General features: G+C 36.4%; 1 protein-coding gene across 2 annotated transcripts in view; it reads right to left on the bottom strand.

Moving 5' to 3' along the window:
• Positions 1-27,500, bottom strand: part of mdga1 (MAM domain containing glycosylphosphatidylinositol anchor 1) — a 409,026-nt gene that overhangs the window by 135,680 nt on the left and 245,846 nt on the right. For both annotated transcript variants that reach the window (XM_087279741.1, XM_087279742.1), the window contains exon 7: positions 3,889-4,158. In XM_087279741.1, coding sequence (XP_087135867.1) covers positions 3,889-4,158 — 270 coding nt within the window. The remainder of the gene's footprint in view (positions 1-3,888; positions 4,159-27,500) is intronic.

Raw genomic sequence — 27,500 nt, forward strand, 5'->3', positions numbered from 1 at the left:
ATATTAATTGAAATATATGTAAATGGAACATATAGGGCCAGTGTTTCCTTTACTAATATTATTGAGAACATTACATATTCTATTCTAAAACATAAAATCACTCACAAAAGCTAACACGCATTCTAATCTCATATATAAATCATATAAATAAAAAAAAAAATAATAATCAGGCTATTTATTAGGAAATTAAATTAAATATTTATTTATTAGAAAATGAAGAAAATCCTTTTTTAATAATAATATTAATAATATTAACGATGATGATGATTATTATTATTAGTATGATTATTATTATTATTATTAAGTAGAATGTTGTTTATTTATTTTTTTTAAAGTCTACTTTTATAATTTGAGACATTCAAACCACTGCAGAAATGTTCTAGCCAACAGGCCCATATCAAATACACTACAGATACTTAATAAATAACCAACTATAAATTAAAAGCATTAACGTATGCTATGTTTTTTATTTTATTTACAAGCTTTGGAGACGTAAGGTAAATTCCGCTTTTAAATAATAGGTCACTATATGAGCCACGGCTGTGTTCCAAATGACATCGATGTTTTCAAAGTGCACTGCGAAGAAAGCGCAATTGTAAACATGAAGATCGCTAAAACTGAACTTTAAAATAATTTGAAAGCAAATTACACCAATGAGAGATAACTTTATGCTTTTTTAAATATAATTCCAAGTTTAAATGTTAGAACTTTCTAAATGAATAGGGCATAGGGGGGATAACTGGGAATAGAACACAGCCAGGAGTTATGTTTCTAACTACAGCTCCAAAGGTGTAGTTGCGAGTGCTCAAGCTTGCGACAGTTTGCGAATGTTTGTTGGAACGATGTATTTGGGGAACGCAAAATCAACAAACTATGTTTGTAACGACAGAACTTGCAAACTTACTTGGCTAACGATGGTTTTCGGAAACGCACCCCTGGACTTAAACCAGTGATCTTTTTGCTGTGAAGCAACAGTGCTAACCAATGAGCCAATGTGCCGCTTTATAACTCCAACTCAACATTGCATATCCTGTGATGTGACTATCGTAGACACACACTGCGATATCGATGTTAAAACTATATATTGTAATGAAGCACAGTTCCTAACTATAACAGCTTAGCCATGTGCTTATGCTCTGACAGTATGAAAAACGACCCTGCAGGTGGAGACAGAAACTTTCTATGTTTTATATGGCACTTTATACACCATATGTTCAGCGGCCTGCATTTGTCAACAGACGGCAGCCTTACCTGGATGATTGGCTGCGCTCGGGCGTCCGCGGCACCTGCCTGTGCGTTTGACACAAAGCGAGCTCATTACCGTCAGCAGAGACGGATCCAGCGCGCATTCCCAAATAAAACGCTTCTACTTGCTAATTACTTCCATTCCTCTCAAATTAATTGGAGTAAATAAAAAATGATTAAAGAGGCTAAGAATAGCCGTGAGCCCTGATGAACGGCAGGCGTTATGGCAGCCGTTCCTGAATCACCCTCTCGGCTTGAGGAGTTTAACACGATCACACACTGCCAAGAGAGCTAATTACAGTTCAACCGCTAACTCACGCTCACGCCACATAAACACACGCTCCCACGCATACATATGAACGAATCTGGCTCTGCAATTTTTTTTCTTCTGCTAAGCGCAAGACAGACAGGAAGTCATAACTCATTCAAATGCGTGTCAATCAGGCGGTCTGAGGAAGGTGTAAACTTAAATCCAATCCGATAGCTGGAGACATAACTGATATTCCAGCCATTAGAGGTGAGGGGATTTCTGTGCCACCAAAACACAACTGAAGAAATGAACTGGCTTTATCCAGAGCTGTGTACAGATGAGGAAACTCATTCCTCTTCAGATCCTGAGAGTACACTTGAATCTGTCTGTCTCTATCCATCCCTCCACCCACCCATTAATCTATCCATCTGTCTGTGTTTATTTTTCTGTCTGTCTATCATCCATTTATACGTCTGTCTGTCCATCTTTATCCATCCATAAACCTGTCAATCTGTCTGTTTATCTGGCTGTCTATCTGTCTGTCTGTCTGTCTGTTGGTCTCTACCCATCATCTAATCGTCCATCCATTCACCCATACATCCACCCATCCATCCCCCTATCCCTCTATCTATCTATCTATCTATCTATCTATCTATCTATCTATCTATCTATCTATCTATCTATCTATCTATCTATCTATCTATCTATCTATCTATCTATCTATCTATCTATCTATCCATCCATCCATCCATCCATCCATCCATCCATCCATCCATCCATCCATCCATCCATCCATCCATCCATCCATCCATCCATCCATCCATCTATCTATCTATCTATCTATCTATCTATCTATCTATCTATCAGCTTATCCTTCTGTCTGTCTTTCTGTCTCTATTTCATCCATCAACCTGTCTATCTGTCTGTGTGTTGATCCATGTCTATCTAGCTGTCTGTCTGTCTGCCTGGCTGCCTGCCTGTCTGTCTGTCTGTCTGTCTGTCTGTCTGTCTGTCTGTCTATCCATCATCCATTTATCCATCAATCTATTTGTCTTTCTGTTTATCTGTCAATCTTTCCATCCCTTACTGTCTGTCTGTCTGTCTAGCTGTCTGTCTGTCTGTCTGTCTGTCTGTCTATCCATCATCCATTTATCCATCAATCTATTTGTCTTTCTGTTTATCTGTCAATCTTTCCATCCCTTACTGTCTGTCTGTCTGTCTGTCTGTCTGTCTGTCTATCCATCATCCATTTATCCATCAATCTATTTGTCTGTCTGTTTATCTGTCTATCTTTCCATCCCTTACCGTCTGTCTGTCTGTGTCTGTCTGTCTGTCTGTCTGTCTGTCTGTCTGTCCGTCCATCCATCCATCTTTCCATCCATCCATCTGTCTGCCTTTTTATGTCTTTCTATCCATGCATCTGTCTGTCTATCCGTCTGTCCATCTTTTACTGTCAGTCTGTCTGACTTATCCTTTTGTCTGTCTGTCTGTCTTTCTATCCGTCCATTTTCAATCCATATGTCTGTCTGTCTGTCTGCCTGCCTGCCTGCCTGACTGTCTCTATCCATCATCCATCCATCCGTCTGTCTGTCTGTCTGTCTCCATCCATCCATCCATCCATCCATCCATCCATCCATCCATCCATCCATCCATCTATCTATCTATCTATCTATCTATCTATCTATCTATCTATCTATCTATCTATCTATCTATCTATCTATCTATCTATCTATCTATCTATCTATATATCGTCTGTTTGTCTGTCTGTCTGTCTCTATTCATTCATCCATCCATCCATCCATCCATCCATCCATCCATCCATCCATCTATCTATCTATCTATCTATCTATCTATCTATCTATCTATCTATCTATCTATCTATCTATCTATCTATCTATCTATCTATCTATCTATCTATATATCGTCTGTTTGTCTGTCTGTCTGTCTCTATTCATTCATCCATCCATCCATCCATCCATCCATCCATCTATCGTCTGTCTGTCTGTCTGCCTGTCCCTTACTGTCTGTCTGTCTATCTGTGTGTCAATATCCATCATCCACCTGTCTGTCTGTCTCCATCCAACCATCCGTCCACCTGTCTGTCTGTTTATATTATTTTCTGCATATCTGTCTGTCCATCCGTCTGTCTATATCCATCATCTGTCTGTTTGTCTGTCTATATAGCTTTCTGTTTATCTCTATCCAACATCCATTCATCCATCCATCATCTGTCTGTCTTTCTGTCTGTCTGTCTTTCTGTCTGTCTATCAGAGTATCTGAAAAACTTTTTAATCTTTTGAAAACTGTATGAATATGAATATAATGCATCTGCATTCCACGTTCTCACATTCAAATTGGAATTCTAATACACATGTACAAATGAGTCCACTCACATCTCACAATGAGGCTGACTGTTCTTCTGGCCGGGTTTCCCACGTTGTTGACGGCTGTGCAGTTGTAGATGCCAGCATCAGCGGGAGTAACAGACCAGACAGTGAGTGACCCGCCGCGAATCACCGAGCGCTGAGGGAGAGACCCCGGGTACCGTGACCAGCTGACTGTGGGTGTGGGAAATCCGGCGGTAACCTCACACGCCAGTGTGACGTCCTGACCTGGATCCACCACATACGTCTCGTTCACAGACAGCTTCAGCGCAGGGGGTGCTGGCAATGAAAGACAACAAACAAAAGAGCGCATCATTCAAAGGTGCCGGCTTTCCTGTTCATCTCTAGATTTCCTTTACAAAACAGCGCAGAACCAGAGAAGTGCAGGTGGTCTGGTTTCAACACATAAAAAGACTTCAAAGCTGAAAGTGTCTGGACGCAACAAGAGGATCAATACCACCGTTGATCAATAATAGCGTTTGATGAGAAATCACCTTTTCACTGCTCGGGGGTAAGAAGAACTAACAGCTATTGCTGGCATGACACATAACTCAACTCCCATGACAGAGTTTTTACAGTATCTCCTTCACTGATTCCTTGTTCCAAAGCCAAAAATGTCCAGTCGGGGGATTTTGTGTTTAACCTTGAAACCTAGTGTTCAACTCGTTAACATATCTCATAAAAAAATTGGTCATACAGTATTTCACCCTGATGATGGTAAAATGGCCTCAGACAACTTGTTGAAGGACTGTTTTCACATGATTTTGAGATTTGGGATGTTTGTCGATATGATCACAAGTGGACAATGATAAACACAGGTGTAAATGACATATTAAAAGATTAGTTCACCCTAAAATGAAATTTCAGTTATTAATTACTTACTCTCAAGTCATTCCAATGACCTAAGACCAATCCCTGATAGTTTTCGAAACACAAATGAATTTGTTTTTAGACAAACTTTCTCATCCACCATTATAGCAATGATCGAGAGATGTTCAAAGTGCAGAAAAGGAACCAAAAACATTGTCAAAACATTCCATGTGACTTAAGTAGTTCGACTTTAATCAAATTAAGCTCTAAAAACACATTTATGCACCAAATAAAATATTTAAACAACTTTGTTTGCCTATGCCTTCCAAGTCAGGTAAAAAAAAATAAAAATTACTTTGGGCAATATGATGCGTGCATATTGTTCTGTTGACTATAACAGCAAATAAGTGAAGTTTGGTAAACTAATTTCGAGAGAAGTAATCGATATAATTGATTGTGGCTGGTCTCTCATTCGCAATCATCAGATTAACCCAAACCTACAATAAATAGCCCACTTCACGTTACTTTCCTCATCTTCGTTTTGGAAAAATATTCCAATCCATCCTCCACCCTCAACTTCTTTTTTTCCTACTTTACCAGGGGGGCTCTCGAGAACGACCTGGTCTTGGACCCCCTTACATGCTAATTGACCTGGCAGGAGCCCTGGGCTCAATTGTCTTCCAGGACAGCATGCCAAACCTGCTATTACTGTAAGTATCAAGCAATATCTAAAGCCCCGGTCAGAACACACGTTTATTGTCATTTATGAAAGTCACTGTCAGATTATGGGATTTGGTCTTGATAAAATCTTGACTTATCGTGGGTAACAATTGTGCCAGACTACAAGTTCCTTCATGATCAGTCATTTCGTGACGTCTATGACGAGTGTTATTTCCCAAAGCAGTCAAACGTGTAAAACAATATTTCTTATTTTATTAATAATTTTTTTTATCTTAGTATGTCAATCTCGATAAACACGGATGACTGCTGACAACTAGGCTAAATTATTTAAGAGCATTCATTATGACATTAATAGGATCAAACATATATTTCGTAGATGTTGTTCTTTTAAATGTAAATGTATATTTTCCTGCCAGTGTTGTTTATTAAACACTCCCTCGCCTGAACTTGCTGCGAGAGAGACAGAAAATGAAAGCACATTACCACCAAGGAAAATCAGATGCTTAATATATGACAGAGGTTTGTGATACAACAATTAAAGTGAAGCATTGATTAAATCTTTATTTTTTACAGAGTAAAACAAATCATCATCGTACAGTTGAGTAGTGGACGGGCACAAATAAAATAATAATTAGCCTATTTTTCTTGGAAGAAATACCTTTTTAAACTAATTTTATTGGTATAATTTGTATCTTAATTTGAATGTATTTTTGTTTGTCAGTTATCCACTAGAATACAGAATAACGAATAATACTTGTGGTGAAGCAATTTAAAACCAGTCCACTATATGTTTCAGCGCAAAAGCACAAACTGATTTGTTAAAATAAAATCTAACTTAAATTAAATTAAAGTGAAATATTCACAGTTTCAGATAAACTGTTAAACTGTTTTAATATTTAACAACAAAATCATCCAATGTGCCGGTCAGTTTCAATTAAATAAGTTTAATCAAGTAATTTGAATAAGCAGTACAGGCTTTTACAATGTATTAGCAGCACTGAACATGTTTCCAGATTACCTCAGAAGAAGAAACTCGGTTGGAAGGGCGAGAGAATTCAGAAACTCATTGTGAGAATAGAGATGCCTGCACATTTGTGGAAGTCTGTCAGGTAAAATTGCTTAAAGCACTTTAATATTTTAGAGAAAGTAGTTAAAGCTTACATAACCAATGACTAATCTTATCTGAGGCCGACCTATAAGTAAATATGCAGCCTGTGTTTTGATTACCTGACCCACGGATTAACAGTATCACCTCGTATATGACTGTGAAATTGTGTCGTGAAGATCAGGGGAAAAATTAAACATGCTAGACCTTTTTGCGATGGTATCTTGAGGCATCATAGACATGGTATCGGTTGTCATGAACTATGTCACATTACATGAGAAGAAACAAATGAAAGTTGTGGCACGACTATTTGACGTTTATGACTCCCCGCGGTGTGGACATCATGACAAAAAATTGTGTAATGTGACCAGGGCTTAAGTGTGAACTCTTGGAAAGTACGTCATAATGCCTGTAGTAAATGCCCACCCTGACTTGATGTGGAAGACAAGTTCAAAGAAAGTTGTTCTTACAGTTGTTTAGGTGCACAAAATTGTTCTTGGAGCTTCATATGATTATAATTGATCAGTTGAATCCTTTTGGTTTTTTCTATACACAATTGCTGTCTAAAAAGGGTCTGAAAGCTCTTGTATTCCATCTAACATATCCTAATTTGAATTCTGAAGATGAACGAAGGTCTTCGTGCTTGGAATGACATAACAGTAAGTATTTAATAACAGGTTTTTTAATGTTTTAGGTGAACTAGCCCTTTAAGTGTTTTGAGTTTGTCCATTTTGACCACTTCCAGAAGTAAACGAAAACATATTAGCTCACACTGGGTCATGTTGCTGAAGAGACCAGACGATTTAAACACTTAAAGTAACTGAGCACCCAAGAAAGCAGGTTATTATGCTCACTACAGAACACACATTTTCTATTGTTTAACAAAATGAGGAGATATTTCAGTAACATGACGGCGGATGTTGGATTTCACTCTCTACATGATTGAACAAAAGATCATTAAGTCAGAAATTAATTTCACAGTCAAAATCTCACATTAAAAATAACACAGTGTTCTTATGCTTTATAATGCAGGTGATTAATGCAGCAACAGTATTCATAACACAGTGCACATCATATTCATCTAATAAAACAGCTAAAGGTCACTCAGTTTTTCTTTTTTTGCGTGTGCATGTTCAGATATCATTTAATAGATGAGTAATTTAATCATTTTATGCCCGAAATGACATCAAAATGCAGGCCGGATTTCAACCTGCAAACTGTAGTGTCTCTGAATGACATCACTTCCATCTGTGGTCATTATCTCTGCAGTCTAGAGCTGTCATACTGTACCTGAACAACACCAGACTGCTGTTAAGCGTCATAAACTCATAAGATAAAAATAAATGGCTCAAATTAGAAAGCCCAAAACCTGCCAATGCGCAATTCGTCTCTGTGCAAATTAATTGTCATTGGCAATATTTGAGCTCAGAACAGATGAGTAAACCATCCCATGTTTAATGCCAAAAAAGACTTAATTCAACGTCTATGAGATCAATTAAAACGGTTTCAAAACGTTGAATAATATTCAATCAGAAGTGATTCAAAATGACTTCACTGAGGGTTCAAAGCGTATTCTTACACAAGTAAATTGTTCCGAGACAAAGACCCAATGCATAAGTAAACACTAAATACTAATTAGCAGTTTAGCTTACTGTAACTTCCAGGGAAAAGTCTCTAAAAGTGCTTCAAACACGTTTGGGAAGATCTGTAAAATACTAATGTTTGTTTTTGGAGAATGTATCTTGAATTCCTTTTAATCAACTTTATAAATTGGCCAAAAAATATATTTAAAAAGAAATACACACTCTACAGTGCAATCCGGGACATCATAAAGACTTATATCTCCCCAAATCTTTCATAAAATCAGAGATTAAAATTAACTAACCCTTTAGAGAGGAAGAGATGCTAATACAGTTTGACTGAGACCTACATTCAATCATCCAAGGGTGCTTTAAATTGTATGTCCCGCAAGCAGGACAATCCAGGATAATACCAAAAATAGTAGATTGTTCTCAGAGGATGAATCTCAAGTATCCTGTCGAGAACATCAACAGATCCTATTTCGCCTCAAAACCTAAAGTATATTAAACATTAATGGGCATAAGAAATATGGGAAAAATATAACTTAGTTTAGTATTAATGTTTCAAGTGGCCTTGTAATGCCTCCTCAGACAGATTTATATCAACCTGAGATATACATTTTCCTCATATTGCACAGAAGAGAATCAGCTGCTTTTTAAAAGTGTGTGAAATGATTGGGGAAAGGATCTGCTCTCTATAAATTCCACCATTCTGATAGCCTACCCTACTCTGATGGGTCAGATAGAATAGTCTGTTATGACTGGTTTACCATTGAACAGTACATATTGGAAACCAAATGTCCATTACCAAATCTTGAATCCATTGCAGAAGACAGTATCATCTCAAGATGTCACCAACACAAACCAAACTCTACGTTACGGGTTTCGGGGATTAAGCAAACGTTTAACAAACACATGTAAGTTTACTATAAAATAGTCTTTGTTCTATTTCAAATCAGATCTACAACGATCTACGAAAACTTGCAGACCTTTTACATTTACAACATTAACAACTATATTAGATATTACATGAAGAATAATAGGATCACTTTAAATTGTAACACTTTGGAGTAACACTTTAGAACTTGATTAAAGTAATAGTAAATGTATTTACTAACCCTGCAAGCACCTTGATGTCAAAATGACATCAAAAAACACGCCAAAAACATGTATTAAATGGATCGATTTTAAGTCAAAACCTTGATGGTGTGCAGGTTACATTGTAAGCTTGTGCCCTAACAACAATCTACATGATAGGATTTGAAGTAATAAGCAGTTTGGCTGTTTTCACCGAAGAAAACACGACAGAAATTTAAACAGCCATTCAGAAGCACAGAATAGTGCACTCACTGCACTCCAACAAAATGGTAAGGTTTACAATATAATTAATACATATTAAACCTCTTTAACATTATTAAATGTACATGCTGAATCACTGATATGTGTTTGTTTACACTGAGTCACGGTTCTAAAGTTTGATTTCAAGCGGTTTATTTTATTTTCAAGATCTGAGGTAAATTCTCTGCTGCTGCTTGCAGTATATGGCAAAAAATGTCATGTGAAATGGCCTTCAAACTCCCATTATTAGCGTTTAACACAGAATAAAGCACATGAGGTCTAGCTGAGGTGATCATTGTCAGTTTTATGTTGTTCTAATGAAAGAATTAGAAGTTGTTTCTAAAATATAAATTTCAGGTGTTGGTTAGGATAAAAACTCCTTTTAATACGGAAAATATTCCCTCTATTGTGTCCCAATGCTTTTATTTAGAACATGATTCAAATCAGTCTTAAATCAGCCTTTAGGCTCGACAGTTAGGCACACTGCTGTTGGTGTTATCAATCGGGCAACCTGCGCTTTGCATGTGGTTTGAACCAAGAGTGCAATACCTAGTTCAACCACTGGGTTTCAAACTTGCATACTGCACCTTTAATTAATAAAAACTTTATGTAAAATATATCCAATTTTTCATATGAAAATTATATACTTTATAGGTCCCATTAAGTGCGTTGAAATGTGCATTTTTTTAAATTGATGTCTAGCGTAATCCAAACTGCAACAAAGAAATGGCGAGACATATTGTAGCCCCTCCCCTTTAAAAAAAAACAACCAATAGGGTTTGTTTTTTTTATCACAGCTTTATTGCACACCACATCAAATGAAAATCAAATGAGAATCGTCTTGAAGGGGCGGGACATGTCATATACTAAAGAGCATTTGTTTGGTCAAAGGTATATTGAGAAACAGGTAAGAGGTGATGTAAAAAAAAATGGATCCATTTAGGCGGAAGTGATAAACTGCAAGCTTTAAATGTTTGTCAATTTTATATCTTCTAAATGCAAATTCTGTCTTTGTTTTGGAGCACACTAGCTTAAAGATATCCTTAAGACTAACATACTGATACTAACTTATATACAACTTTATTTTAATTTTAATCTCCAATAAGAAGTACACCTGATTTGTATCCTGTCTGATCTGAGTTAATCTTGACTCCAGCACCAGACTGATGGACATTCAGTCTCTAAAAGCTCTCGACCACAGTTGTATTTGTTCTACAGAATAACAGAGAGATCACAGGGACTGAAACAGAGACTGAGAAAGAGAAAGTCTGAAAAGGAAGGAATTTATCGCTTCAATTTCCCCAAGCAGGACGAGAGGCACAGTGGCGCATCAGTCGACTGTTGTCTTACGATAATGGGACTGATGTGTTTTACAGAGTTTACACCACTTTTACAAACCGCTGCACCTCTGTGCTCGACAAACACATCAGGGAGACAAACTGGAGGAGAACATTTCGGTTAAAAGAAATGAAGGGTCAGAAATTAACTTCAGGATGCGATGGGAAATGAAATAAACACTACTAAAACTGCAGGAGGAGACCAGAGAGCTGAGTATGCAGGCAATATTTTAAGCCACAACAAAGTATTTTATTTTTTAAAGCAGAAAAGGGTGTATACAACAAAAAAATCTTGCTGTGTATATTTAAAGCAAGAATAGTTTGATGACACAAAAGACTGTACTAAAGGATCACATTAGCCTTGTTTCCATCCACCTATTTTTATGCGCATTTTGAAGATGAACATAAAAAACAGTTGATGGAAATGCCAGGATGTGCATACATTTTGAAAATGTGCAGAAAAAAAAAATCGGTTGATGGAAATGCTAAGATGCGCATAAGTTTTGAAAATGTACTTTAGATCAGAAAAACAACACGTGAAAATGAATGCCGTATAACAGCAGTAAGCAGATTGTAAATAAAAAAGGATGTAAGGATGTCGCCAGAGTGGCTTTTTGGTTTCTTTTCTTGTGCACCCCAGCCTCTGGCACCCCATCTGAAAGATTTGTTTAGCATGGGGAGTGATAAAGTCATTTAACTTCACAATTTCTAATGTTGCAGTATGTATTTGAACAATGATTGCTGGTTTCTTTACTTGAAAGCTCAGATTTGATTATCATAATTTGTTTTGTTTACAGAGTTTGAGGTTTACTGTATTATTATTATTGACACTTTAAAGTTTGCTTTGTTTTTGACTATTAAAACTACTTCCCTTAGTAATTATGGTAAATCAAATGAAATGTTAAAAAACTAATATTCTAATATATTGTTATATTAGCAAATTGATTGTTAAAAATATTCAATAATTATCAATACCAATTTATTATTATTATTATTATTTATTTATTTTATTTTATTTTTTTGCTGTATTGCCCACGTAGTTGGAACAGATCTTTTAATTCCAGTTTCTTTTATAAATCCTGCTCTTTGGACAAGTTTATACGCATTACCATGGGAACACAGGGAAAATCACGATGCGGTCTGCCTCAAAATTAACACAATTCTGTCCAAACAGCTTGCAAAAGTTGATTTTTGCTTCATAGGTGCCCTTTAAACTGCTAACCATTGATATTTAACATTTTAATCATATTTATTTTTAGTTTTAACTAATGATAACAACTCTAATTATGTGTTGATTTTCAACTAAAATCAATTTTATTAACCAAATTTTACTATCAACAAATGACAGATCAGGCTTAAAATGTACGATTAATTTCTCTGACTGCACTGCTATAAAAAAAAAAATCTATCTGGCATGTCAAACTCATAAAGGTTGTTTATATAGCTTATGCATATATGCATTTGTCATCTTCTGCGCTATAAACAAATGATATAACAAACAGTCATGACAACAAATGTTTTTGGTACTTATTTTAATAAGTTAAACAGGTTTCAACTACATTTAGTAGATTATAAAAATGTAACTTAATAATTTTAGTCAACTTGATTGATGTTGAAATTGAAATTACGAGAAGAGTTCATCTGATTTAACAAAAAAAAGGCAGCAATATTTTTTTTAATTGTTTCAGCAGACAAAAGATGAATCTACCTTGGAAATCCAATATCCGTTATACAATCCTTCTTCACATCTGGACAGAATGTGACCTTTTGACCCCAGAGCTCAAAGTTCAATAGAGTTATAACTCAATTAAAATCAAAACAAATAAACAGAAATGTGGTCAGTCGAGTTGACGAATGGTAATCCTATCTGAACGCTCATCTTACATTTTCTAATTTCCTGTCAGATTTTTTTCAAACAACACGATTACTCTGATTAACAGTTTAATGGAGTCTGATTAACTGCACTGGATTCAGATAAATAATTAAATTTCACACATCATCCTCCAGCTGCGTTTCGTTCTGATTATAGGTTTTTTAAAAAGCAGCAGTGGGTTTCCACCATTCAACCACGATAATAGACCAGCGTGTTAAAAATTAATTGAAATAATGGCACAGCAGTCTCAGTAAACGGCTGAAAGCGTAGAAAGAAAGCGGGAATGTGTTAAACATGTTTTGATTCAAATCTATGAAATAACTCAGAACAAAGCAGAATATGTTGTTGTACTCAAGAGATTTCTGGTGTCCATGGGTGATTCTAGGATTTCCATTTTAAAGAGGACTCAGTCTCCGAGAAGGCTATAATACTAAGAAAAATCAATCAGGCAAATAAATCACTAAATCAGATTTGACCATTACCATCTCACTCAAAAACAAATCAGGAAAGAGTTTTGAACATTTGTTCTATTTAAAGCTTGAAACCTCTGTAGTTACACCATGTACTAAGACCATCGGGAAATAAAAAGTTGCCATTTTATAGGCCGATATGGCTAGGAATTAAATTCCCATTTTGGGGTGCTTTTCCAAACAATGACGTAATTACACTGTAGACGTAACTAGATATAACAGCTGAACTATCATATTATGATGCATCCCAGAAGGCACAAGACATCAACATGGTGTCTGATTGAAGTTGTACATCAATATTGGGGGATGTTGCAATTTGTTTGCAAATGAAAATCGGGTTGAGATCAGAATCCAACATCAGGCCGACATTAATGCCCAACGTCACACCTATAATCAACCAAATATTAACGTCTAATGATGTTACAGCTTGATGCTGTATGGACGTTATCATTATAAAGTCTCAGATGTTGGATTTTGTTCTATTCTTGACGAATAAATGTCAGTATTTGACATTAATATAATGCTGATTTAAGATGTTGGCTCGACATAGGATTTTGGATACTTTCCAAGACAACCTAAAATCAACATCATTCGATGTCATTATTGGATGTCAATATAACGTTGTCCTGACACTGGCTAGACATTGAATTTTGGTAACCTGTCGTCACAACCTAAATCTAACCTAATATTAAAATGTCTTATGACATTGTGTGCCTGCTGGGATCGTTCAAGAAATAAACAGTGTAGTGACAAGATTTTCCCTAACTCTTTAATTTAGCTATTTTCAATTGCAAATTATGGCATCAATGTGTGGATGTCAAGGATTTTATGTGAAATCAACAATTTTGACATTTTTGACATGTTTTTTCTTAATGCTGTTTAACATCATGTTGCCGTTTAGTTAATAAACATATTTACTGACGTTTCGAGAAAACCAGGCACCACTCATCACCAGGCTAATACCATCCCTACAGTGAAGCATGGTGGTGGCAACATCATGCTGTGGGGATGTTTTTAGCAGCAGGAACTGGAAGACCAGTCAGGATAGAGGGAAAGATGAATGCAGCAATGTACAAAGACATCCTGAATGAAAACCTGCTTCAGAGTGCTCTTGACTTCAGACTAAGGTGACGATTTATCTTCCATCAGGACAATGACCCAAAGCACACCACCAAAATATTAATGGAGTAGCTTCACAACAACTTGGTGAATGTCCTTTATTGGCCCAGCCAACGCCCATACCTAAATCCTATTGAACATCTGATTTGAAAGATCTGAAAATGGCTGTACACCGTCACTTCCCATTTCCTGATGGTCTAAGTACATGGTGTAACTACAGAGGTGTCAAGCTTTAAATAGAACAAATGTTCAAAACTCTTTCCGGATTTGTTTTTGAGTGAGATGGTAATGGTCAAACCTGATAGAGCTTGAGTGGTACTGCAAAGAGGAATGGGCGAAAATTCCCAAAGACAGGTGTGCCAAGCTTGTGGAATCATATTGTGTTCAGATGGCTCTCTGTGGCATGGTAGAAATATGAACAGTGTCCTGAATCGTAGCTGGGCGCTGTGGATGGCCGCGACTTGAGGCTTCGATGTGCATACCCTAATAGAAACCAACGTTTAGAATTCTAAAATGCAAGTCGCTGCGAGGCACGGTGCATTGCCAAGTGGCGCATCCATTGTATGACCCCCTTAATACTTGATTATGCACTATATTTGAATTTGAATTGGCTACACGATTATTAGAAAAGTATGCTCGTGCAGAACTCTAACTTTTCTCTGAAGGTGATGAGGGTTGAAGAAAGAGAAAACTTTATAGGAGAAAAAAAACTATTGTTTTTAAACTGTACTTATAACAAAGAATTCACAGATGAAGAAACAACAATCAACTGAGAAACACGCACCTTGTCCTCAAGCTGACAGATGGAGAGAAACCAAAGTCTGCCACCATTTCCCTATAAAACCTAAATCGGCAAGGCGGGTTAATTTATATAGCACATCTCATACACAGTGATAAATCAAACGGCTTTACATAAACAAGAATAAAAGAAAAATTAAAAACTGGTTTTAAAAGAATGAAAAAGACAAGAAAGACATAATAGTGCGATCTGTGGGACGTAGCACAGTGCTCATTCAGTAAAGGCACAGATGTGCTTTCAGTCTTGATTTGAATTTGCCTAATGTTGGAGCACATCTGATTAAAGATCTGAGTCATCTGTTAGGTTTGTATTCAGTGAGCAAATCTGTAATGTATTGAGGTCCTAGGCCATTTAGAGATTTATAGACAAGAAATAATACTTTAAAATTTATTCTGAATGTAACTGAGAGCCAATGTAAACACCTGAGGACAGGTGTGATGTGCTCAGATTTTCTGGTTCTGGTCAGTATCCTGGCTGCAGCGTTCTGAATGAGCTGTAACTGTGTCTGTGTCTTTTTGGGAAGGCTGTTACAGTAATCCACCCAGCTGCTGATTAAAGCATGAGCACGTTTCTCTAAGCATTCACTGGAAACAAAGCTTCTAACTCTTGCAATGTTTTTGAGATGATAGTATGCTGATTTAGTTACTGCTTTGACATGATGACTGAAATTCAGATTTGATTTGATTTGATTTATTTATTTTCGAACAGAAATATCATACATAAAATATCATTAACAAAAAATACATTTCAACATGATCAAAAATGGAGTGGGATGAAGCATTATTATATTCCCACCCCATTACCACATACATCATTCGTCTATTGCTTAAACTTCATTCATTTTCTTGTCAGCTTAATCCCTTTATTAAACCGGGGTTGCCACAGCGGAATGAACCGCCAACTTATCCAGTACGTTTTTACGCAGCGGATGCCCTTCCAGCCACAACCCATCTCTGGGAAACATCTACACACTCATTCATACAAACACTCATACACTACATACAATTTAGCCTACCCAAGTCACCTGTACCGCATGTCTTTGGACTGTGGGGGAAACCGGAGCACCCAGAGAAAACCACACGAATGCAGGGAGAACATGCAAACTCCACACAGAAATGCCAACTGAGCCGAGCCAAGACGAGGTTCGACCCAGCGACCTACTTGCTGTGAGGCGATAGCATTACCTACTGCGCCACTCCGTCGCCTTGCTTAAACTTATTTCTTCTGTTTAAAAGAAACATATTCTATCCTTTTGGCATCTTTGACATATTATATGTTTGATTCCATTTGTACCTTTACATTTTGTAACATAGACCTAAAAAAATTAATTTTATCCTTTTACAATCACCTTAATCATCATATTCCTTTAATAATATATATTTAAACAAGTTTTTAAATTGATTATCCTGAAATTGTTTAAGAGCCTGATCTAGACTGTTGCATACTTTCACATTACAGATAGACATACACAAACCTTTTAAAGTTGTCCTTGTTTTCAACCTTCTAAAATGTTATTCTTCTCTCAGATTATATCCCCCTTGTCTTTCTTCAAAAAAATTTTGTGTGCATTTCGGAAGTAACTAATCTGACTCCAGAATAACAACAAGATATTTGACCTTATTTTTTGTTGTTTGACCCTTAGAGTCAAGGTACGCATTCGCCTTAAGAACCACTGGTTCCCAAATGCAATGACTTAGGACTGAGGTGATCACAAACTTATACAATTTTTGGAGCTAATCACAAACTTGTAGAGGGTCTTAGTAGAAATTTAGGGTTTAATTTATGAACAAATGTCAGAGTAACACTTAAGCATGTTAACTTTAGTGTTTCAAAAAAATCTCTTTCGATCTGATATAACTTATTGTATCAATTCAGTAAACACAACTTATTCCATATCCAATAACTATATGCACATTATTGGATTCCCCATCCAAAAGTAATAAGCAGTGATCATTTCAAATGCATAACTCAGAAAACAAAGCAGGCATCGCAAACCTTTCAGTGCCTGTGGTTTTCATATATCAGTCACTGAGATTCTATTAAAGGATTTAGGCGTAATAAACACAGCCGAAGCTTCTCTTCTCGGAAAAGCCTCCTCTGTCTCTGCTGAAGGATGTCACTTTCAGGATTGTTCATCCACTTCAGTGTCACATCCGTCAATCACGGGCGTCAATCACTGATGGATTCAACATGAAGAAAATAAAAAACAGAAGTAACGCAACGGTGCGGCAGATTAACGAGACTATCGGAGCTGTGCTGCCGTGGCAACAGATGAAAAGTAATTAGTACTCGGCAATGTTAGACACGACAATAACATAATTAAAGCAATTTATCCCGTCTGATTTAATGATGCCTGTCTCAATTAGGGCTGTTAAATAAATTGTAACTGCATGGCAATGAGCTCACCGATATCATTTTTTACGAAGATTTTTTTTTGGTTCTTTTAATCGCTTTTAAATATCGTAGGGCAGAAATGAATATTGATTCAGTGAAAATGCTAATGTATTAGTCTGTGTTGATTTGTTGTTGAGTTTCTGCTTTTCTTTAATTTACTACAAAATGTACATATGTATGTATGTTCCAAAGTTTTTTTTACTCATCCAAATTTTATTCAGAGCCTATTTGCTTAAAAAACAAGCTAAAATACAAAAAGGGAAGTTTTATGATTGTTGTTTTTTTAAAGTATCACAACTGTCAGACCAGCTGTCTGAAATTAAATTAAATTAAATTAAATTAAATTAAATTAAATTAAATTAAAATAACAATATATAAAATAATAAAAAAATTAAATTAAATTAAATACAATGAAAAAATTAATGAATAAACAAATAAAATGAAATAGTAAAAGAGAACAAAACAAAATAAATTGAATAAAATACCAATATTAAAAGAAAATAATGAAATTACATTCAAATAAAATACCAATAAATAAAATAATAACAAAAATACCAATAAATAAAATAAAATAAAATAAAATCATACAAATAAATAAAATAAAATAATAAAAATAAAATAATGAATATTATCAATAATAAAAATAATAAATAAAAACAAAATAAAAAAAACAAAAAAATGAAATTATAAAAATTTAATTACATAAAAAAATTAAATATACCAATTAAGAAAATAAAATAATTAAAATAAATAATTAAAATACCATTGATAAAAATAAAATAGCAATAAATAATATGAAATAACAAAAAAAATAGCAATAAATAAAATAATAAAAATAAAATAAATAAAAGTAAATAAAAAATAATAAAATATCAATAAAAAATAAAATCAATAAAAAATACCAAAATTAAAAATAAAATAATGGAAATACATTAAAAATAAAATCTAACAAAATATTGATAAATAAAATTAAATAAGATAAAAAAATCTCTTAAGTGTTGCAAAGATGCTGAAAAGACCATTGGTTTTCACGTTTTACATATCAAATGTTTCCTAGTATATTTCAAGTATTTCTAAAGTACATTTATAGTAATATCACTTAAACAACTCACCAGTTTAAATATACTGAATTAAAAACAAATAATGAGAAATTAAGATTTATAGAATGAATAGCAGCTTAATTCAAAGCATTAAATTCAGAAGACAAAATTTATTTATTTATTATTATTTTATTTTTTTTTTTGGATAATATCTTGGTGATGTGTTATGGTTCATTAATGCCATACTTTTGTCCTTTTCAGAAACCTACACCCACAGAAGAAAAAAAATGCAAAGAGTTTATAATGTCATGACGGTTAATAAATGATTTTAGAATTTTCCTGTGAGTGAACGATCCCTTTTAACAGGCAAAGAAGCAAATGTCCTCTCTCAAGGGGAAATGAGTGTGTACATCACACACACACGCGGCCCATTCATCCTCATTACAGCTGATGGTGTATTAGCGCTGTGTATTGATGGTCAGAGACAGCAGGTGTGTGTAGCGAGACACAGACTGATCGATATCAGACACATCTTGCCTCAGCCGCTCTCTGCGAGTAAAGCACCATTTCAACTCGCCTTGGCTATAGAAAAGTCACAGGGTTGTGTTCTTGCATATGGAAGAGATCAATGTTGAATATAGTTCAGGCAGGGGCGAGGCCACAAATTTTGAAGTGGGTGGACCTGGGTGAAATAGGTTGGACCTCAGTGACTACTCTTATTAAGTATATAATAACCACTTTCTTATTTGTCAATTCTGATAATATAGTAACTGCATTAGATTGCATAATATAAAAATATGAGGGAGTTACAATGGTGCTGTCGACATACAGCAAGTTTGCTGGTTTGAGCCCCGGCTGGGTCAGTTGGCATTCCCCACATGTTCGCATTGGTTTCCTCTGGGTGCTCCAGTCTCCCCCACAAGTCCAAATGCATGCACTATAGGTCAATTGGGTAATATACATTGTCCATAGTGTATGTGTGTATGTTCTGGTCCTCCAGGTTGGGGGTTAAGCATTAGACTAACGACACACCTCGTAAAAATTAGATGTTAAGAAACACCAACATGATGAAGCTAAATATCAACTTTGTTTTAAAACAGCCCTGTAATGCTGCGTTCACACCAGACACGACAGCAGCATCAAACGCGAGTGATTTACATGTTAAGTCAATGCAAAGACACAAATAGACATCCTGTGGCACGATACCCGTGAATGATGCAATTCACGCGAATGAAGCGGCATGAGCTGAGCATTTTGCGCTATTGACACGCGTAATGCGTGTATCGCGTATCGCTTAAGTTCAAAAATCTCAATTTCAGCGGCTATTCGCGCAGCGTTACCCAATTAGTAGCTTGCTCTTGAAGGGGCGTGATTATGACTTGGCGCCTGTTGCTGGTGTCCCGGGGGAAAATCCTCCTGCCAACACCATCAACAGTTTAATCAGAAGCACCGCTAAAATCCTCCATCATCCAGGTTAAGTTTCTGGAGGAGTTTATGAGCTCATAGAGTTGGGTGCACCTCCGAAAGTATCTAGGGGACTCCAAATGAATCTACACTGTTTTTCAGCCTTCATAAAACACATAAACACAGCTATTTTCACAATAAAATCTAATGTTGGCCATTTAGTAATGAAGCTAGAGTCAAAGGGCAGACAGAAGCCCTGCACATCCGCGTTTCTTGTGAAGTGAATTAGACGTGCAAATGAAGCTGGTTTGACGCGCAAATGAAGCAAGTAAACTAAAAATGTTCACGCATTTATTTACGCGCAAATAGTGTGATTTTTCCGTGCTTGCCACGCTGGTGTGATCACAGCATAAGTAATATTAAAATATGAAATAAAAACATAATACAAAATCATGCTACATAAAGCACACTTAAGGAAGACAGAACAAAATGGTTTATTCATGTTCTGCCAGTAGATGGCGCTTATTGATCAGTAATAACCCCCTCATAAATGCTGAGCTGCACTTTGGGAGCTGACTTACATGCACATAAACGTAAAACCTGCTGAAGGACTGCTGATTATATGCGTGGATATTTAATAAATGCAAATAAGATTATCAACACAGGCCTGTGTTTGGCTAATGTTTTCAGATTACCTGAAACGTGTGAAATGCAAACAATCACCGAAACATAATTATACTACAGTGGCCCCTTGCTATAATAATTTTTTTAGTGCAATTTGACTTTTTTTTTTACAGCGCATTGTGTTCTGCATCTTGATTGGCTGTAGACCATTGTCAATCAATCTCCTCTGCGTCTCGTACAGTTCAAAATGTGTTTAGCTTGCCAAATTAACATAAATGTTCGATCACTAGCAGTGTGAGTTCCAACAAAGACACAAAAAGGGTTGTCCGCAGCAAGACCATCGTCACACACCGGATATGCCGCGCCACGCAGCAACATGCTAACATAGGTTACAGGGTATAATCACCAGCTCTCTGCGGTGCCAAGCTACGATTCATCACACTGGTCATATTTCTGCTATGTCACAAAGCGGCATCTGAATAATTTCATTTTAAATAACGTGGGCCTTAAGGATGGAGTCTGCTTTCGCTTTGTGGATCATTGACCTTTTGCTGACAGCGATGAACGTTTGCGCCTGACAACAGGTTTTGATCTTTGGTTTTATTCTATAATAACGGACTTATTTTTCGACGAAACTTTGAACTTGTGTTTGAGAGTGTTTAAACAAGAGAGAAAAAATGTAAAAATGTTAACGCCTGTTTGAAAAAAAGTGTATGAAGTGTGTAGTGAGGGGTTTTACAGCCTTAAAACATCTAGAATAATTGCTTTGCGGATTTCACATAATATGGGCTATTTTTAGAAGGTAACTCTTGTGATAAACAAGGGACCCTTGTACAACAAAAGCTCACCAAATAAGGGTTTTTATTAAAAAACAACAACATAAATGCGATTATAATAGCCAATTATCACACCTCGCACTCTACTCATTTGAATACCTTATTGTCTTATGTTGACCAGCAAATCAGAATAGTCAGGACAGCACTTCTAGTTTTATTTTCAGAGCTGTTGTGATGCAGTCAAATTCAGTCAAACAAAGAAGAAAAAAAAAGTACAGAACAACAGTTGGACATTTCTATTTTCGTGCAGTGTAGAGAAACTTTACATTACCTCTTTCTTTCTTTCATTTTTTTATTTATTAATTTCTTTCTTTCTTTTATTAATTGTTTTTGTTTCTTTGTTTATTTTTCTTCCTTTCTCATTGCTTTAATTAATTAATTAATTAATTAATTTATTTATTTATTTATTTATTTATTTATTTATTTATTTATTTATTTATTTATTTATTTATGTGTTTGTTTGTTTGTTTGTTTGTTTGTTTGTTTGTTACTTGTTTATTTATTTGTTGTTTGTATTTATTTATTTATTTGTTTGTTTGTTTCCTTTATTCATTTGTTTGCTTGTTTATTTATTTGTAATTAATTTATTTATTCTTTTTTTCCCGGCTTTCTTTCTTTAATTCTTTCTTTTATTTATTGATTAATTAAATTTTTTTCTTTATTTTTCTTTCTTTCTTTGTTTCTTTTCTTTTGCTTCTTTCTTTGTTTTTATTATTTCTTTCTTTCTTTCTTTTCTTTGTTTTTGTTACTTTGATTAATTAATTAATTCATTCTTTTGGCTTTCTTTCCATCTTTTTTATTCTTTCTTCCCTTCTTTAGTACGTTTTTGATTCCTTATTAATTAATTTATTTATTTATGTCCTCCTTTGTTTTAATTAATTTATTTATTTATTTAGTTTTTGATTATTTATTTATTTGTTTTTTTATCATTTATGTCCTTGTTTATGTATTTATTTGTTTGTTTGTTACTTTGTTCATTCTTTCTTTCTTTCTTTCTTTCTTTCTTTCTTCCTCTCACACAATTGGATTGAAGAGAAAATCTGTGACCAGTGAAGCATTCAGCGTGTGTGTGTGTGTGTGTGTGTGTGTGTGTGTGTGTGTGCACGTCACCGGAGCAACACGTCTAGATGGATGGGACATCCACCGTGTTCTCTTATGCCGTAGGGAGCAGGCTTGTGCAATTAAGCCCAGCCAATTACTGGACGCTAACAACTCAAAAAGGCAGAGACAGAGATACATTAACACAGCTAACCAATGCTTAACCAGCCTTTTATTAGACACATCCTAACAGGGAGACAATGACCCTTAAAGCAGCAGCACATGTTAAAAGCTGCACATTAACCCACGCTGCATTAATTAACATGGATCCCACGCCAGAAACCCACAGCCGTAAATTGAGCTACAAACACACCATTTGCGCTTAAAGCCCGTAGATGCGAACAAAGAGAGAAAATTACAAAAAGCAGATCAGAGAAAACACACTCTAAAACAAGCAGACGAAAGTGTCAGTCGGGGAAGCGTGTGTTTGTGCATAAACCGTGGTGTGTTTAACTGAGCGGAGGTGTGGACAGAATTAATAGACAAAAACATTGCATGTTTTATTTAGTAATTTAGAAGACGCTTTCGTCCAAAGCAAACTTACAATTGAGGAGGCATTCAGCAATTTAACAAAAAGAGGCAATACACACAAGAAGTGCTAAAAATACAAAAGAACTGTTGGCGCATAGAGAATTAAGTGCTACAGTAAAAAGTGGGAGTGTATTCAGCTGTTTCTACAGGTGGCTTGTCAAGTCCACTCAACTGTGTGAAGCAAACATCCTTAGAGCTATTGTTTAGAGAGAAATAGAGTGATTGTAAGAAAAGTGTCTGGTGCAAATGTGCAAAAACTTGGTGCAATTGTCAGTTAAGGGAGTTGGGTACAACTGAGTTGAGGATTCAAATGGAGTTTATATTAAGTCAGCAAACAGAAACATGGGGTAATCCAAAAGCGTAAACAAGGCAAAGGTCTAAAAGGTCAAAAGCGAGGCAAAACTGGACAAGGGAATGCTAAGAAATGTTACAGCAAACAAGACTGAGCTCTGTGTGTGTGCAAGTGTGTGTATAAGTAGTCTAGGATATCAGTCCACGATGACTTCCAGCCGTGTATACAAAACTAGGAGCGATCCGAAACTGGTGTGTGAGTGAGGTGCCAGATGGGCAATATAGTTCAGTGCCAGAATTCTAGTTCAGGTGATATTGAGTGTTTCCAGCAAATCCCCAAGGCCTAGATCGATGTGATCATGACAGAGAGAAATGAAAGAGTGTTTTCTACTGGTGGTTAATATTATTTGCCCCCTTAAAAACAATTCTGTAGTTATCTGATTGGCTACTGAACAAATCCCTGCTAGTCTTAAAACTGCACTGTAATCTGAAACCTAATATTTTGCGAAATAACTCACAAAATGTTATGAACTTTTATCAAAGGTAAGACAAAATAAATTAAGTATTATTATTATAAAATATTACTATAAAAGCCCTTCCGAATTTGAAAATGAAGTAGGATAATTTTTTTCCTCAGTAGCACCAAACAGTTGATGCGTGTAGAATTATCTATCTGTCAATCCAACCCACTCTTTAAGATCTCAAACTCAGGGCTTCTGGTAGTACCCAGAATAGCAAAGTCTACTAAAGGAGGTTCTTATTTATGGCTCCTAAACTCTGGAATAGCCTTCCTGATAATGCCTGAGGCTCAGACACAGTCTCTCAGTTCAAAACTAGATTAAAGACCTATCTTTTTAGTAAAGCATACACTTAATGCATCACATCATACACTCAATGCATCACATAATGGTATGATGCATGAGTGTGCTCCACACAGATGAGTGGGCTTGACAAATACCTGTAGGACACACTCCTCCTGTCTTAATGCCTAGTAGTTTCAACCAGTTGTTGTGTGTAGAATTATCTGCTCTAAAAAGGATTCAAATTAAATCTATATTAAGCCAAGCCGTATCTAACAATACGGTTACACCTGGTTTTAAACCCTTGCTTAAAAATGAGCAGGCTTATATTTAAACCACCAGTTTGATCCTGAATTTAATTTCAAAATAAAGCAGGATTACCCCTAATCTTGTTGCTCCATCACTTTAAACTATGATTTAAATGTGGGGATTAACTTTACACCTATTCACCTTCTTCCACAATGAAGAAGTAAGCTCTTTTTCAATGATTGTTTTAGGACGTCGGATTCATTTGCCCATGGGCGAAATGACCATGAATAACAAATGACAACAAATGGTCAAACTACTTGCTCTACAAACAAGTGTTTATGACAACACATAAAAAAATAAGAAAATAAGAAAATGCAGGTTGCAACATCAAGCAGCATAACAAGCTCTTTTATGGCTAAAAATCAATGGCAATGAATGAGAGCGGAAGATTCAAGAAAATTAGGTTCCAATGGCTGTACCTGCTCACTAGAGGAGGTCAATAGAGCAGGTTTAAATTAGGGCTGTACAATACACTGTTTAAACATCGATATCGCAATGTGCGGATCCGCAATAATCACATCGCAAGACCTGCAATGTCAAGTTGGGATTATAGTTGACCAGGAACTTTGGTTTTAACGCAGGCTCATTCTGATTACGTACCCCTACATACATTTCTGGAGAGCACCAAATACGTCCCAGGAGGTATGTTATTTTTGCTGTTTCTGTTTTCACGTATCCGCCAGAGCCCGCTGTGTATGCTTTTTGAGATCTCAAATTTCTCATGAGTGTCATTCACACCTGCTGCTTTTGTGTAAATCCACCAGAGGCCACTGTCAACTGACTAACTGACTGACCGACCAACCTATAATCCACTCCCACCCCCTTCCCTTAACCCAGGGGTGTCCAAACTCGGTGCTGGAGGGCTGGTGTCCTGGATAGTTTATCTCCAACTTGCTTCAACACACTTGCCAGGAAGTTTCTGGTATATCTAGTAAGAGCTTGATTAGCTGGTTCAGGTGTGTTTGATTAGGGTTGGAGTTAAACTCCCCAGGACACTGGCCCTCCGTGACCGAGCTTGGACATCCCTGCCTTAACCCAACTGACAGTGTTTTAAAAAGCACCAATTGACCCAGTTACGCACTTCCCTAAACCCAACCAATAGTGTTTTAAAAAGCAATCCAGAAAAAGAAAAGCTCTTGCGGCAGCCAGATTTTTACCACGTTTTCAGATTTTACCACTTCTCACACTGTTATCTACTTGATTATTTCAATTTATTTGGCTTTTTTTCTGCTTCTGGAACTGTTCTTTGCAGGACTTGAACTCCATCATCACGGTCAACTCCACTCAGCGTCTCAAATGGACAAAATGGTAACAGTAAGAAAGCCATCCACGCTGAGGTAAGCAGTCAGCTGGTAAGCACAAACAGGAATGGCGTTATACCAATGTTCGTTTTAACGATGAAATCCAGACATACGTTCCTCTGGCTACATAATTTGCAAATTTCCAGGAATGTATATAGGGCTAGGCTTTCAGAATGAGCCTATGCTGCACATTTCAGAACACTGCAACGTTTGATTTTAATAGAGTGAAAGATTGTATTTTGCTTGTGTTTCTAAGGCTTATGACTGACTCCAACCATTTGCAGGACTTGCAAAATTCCAAAATCACTGGTAGTCTTTCAGGCAGAGTTTGAGTTTTTTGTAGCCTGAAAAAAATTCAAGTGACCTGCATAGAAAAGGCATTATAAACTAAATATATAGCCACAGCCATCTCACCCTGCAGATCAAGACTGGTTACTCACTGAAGCTAACCAGTGCTGAGCCTGGCCAGTGCCTGGATGGGAGGCCACATGGGAAAACAAGGTTGCTGATGAAAGTGGTGTTAGTGAGGCCAGCAGAGGGTGCTCAACCTGTTGTCTGGACACTTTACTGTCAGTGAGCACCGTCTTTTTGGATGAGATGTTACACTGAGGTCCTGACTCTCTGTGGTTATTAAAAATCCTAAGGCACTTCTCATAAAGTGTAGGGATATAACCCCAGTGTCCTGGACAAAATCTCTACATCCGCTATTACCCATCATGGCCTCCCAATTATCCCCCTTCACCGAATAAGCTCTATCATTGTCTCGCTACTCCACTTATAGCTGGTGTGTGGTGAGCGCATTGGCGCCATTGTCCTGTGACTGCCATCACCTCATTCGAGTGATCATTCCCCTACTCATGATTATGAAGTGTTTTGGGTGTATGGCAATACACAATAAATGCGCTATATAAATACACATTACATTACTAAATAATAAAAATACATACATTTACTGAATATAAATATATATACTGATATGATGGCATTCGTTACAGGCTACACATATATATTTGAAAATAACCAAGTTTTTTAATTTAATTTATTGTTTTTTGTTTATTTTATTTTCCTTCACTTTCGTCAACTGGTGAAGTCTGTTGCTCGTCACTGGCTTGCTTGGTTTGGGACTTGTAGAGCTGCGCATCGATAGATTTGCTCTTCAGTGTTTGGACTTTCAGCAGTGAAAAGTAACCCACACTTAACTAAACTAAACTCTGGACTGGACTGGACTGACACAGTTTCAACTTGCTAGAATTTCTATTTTAAGCTGCTTTGACAAAATTTACAACAGGGGTCTCAAACTGCCGGCGCGCAGGTTATTTGCGCCCCCTCCTCCTCCTCCTCCCCCCAGCCCACAACTGACGTCAAAAATATAACAAGATTCGGCCCAACAAAACATACATTTTTGAATCACTATCATTGTTGTGAGGGTGAGGCAGTGGCGCAGTAGGTAGTGCTGTCGCCTCAAAGCAAGAACATCGCTGGTTCGAACCTCGGCTCAGTTGTCGTTTCTGTGAGGAGTTTGCATGTTCTCCCTGCATTTCGAATGGGTTTCCTCCAGGTGCTCTGGTTTCCCCCACAGTCCAAAGACATGCGGTACAGGTGAATTGGGTAGGCTAAATTGTCCGTAGTGTATGAGTGTGTGTGAATGTGTATGTTTCCCAGAGATGGGTTGCGGCTGGAAGGGCATCCGCTGCGTAAAAACTTGCTGGATAAGTTGGCGATTCATTCTGCTGTGGCGACCCCGGATTAATAAAGGGACTACGCCGACAAGAAAATGAATGAATCATTGTTGTGTAGTCGCATATAGCCAGTTGTGGTTTTGACCCCCATCTACTGGATATTTAAAGGATTGTTCTATATGTTCAGGTTCTTTTTGGTTTC

The sequence above is a fragment of the Danio rerio genome, chromosome 13, assembly GCF_052040795.2.
Source record: "Danio rerio strain M-AB ecotype USA chromosome 13, GRCz13ab, whole genome shotgun sequence".
NCBI classification, from domain to species: domain Eukaryota; kingdom Metazoa; phylum Chordata; class Actinopteri; order Cypriniformes; family Danionidae; genus Danio; species Danio rerio.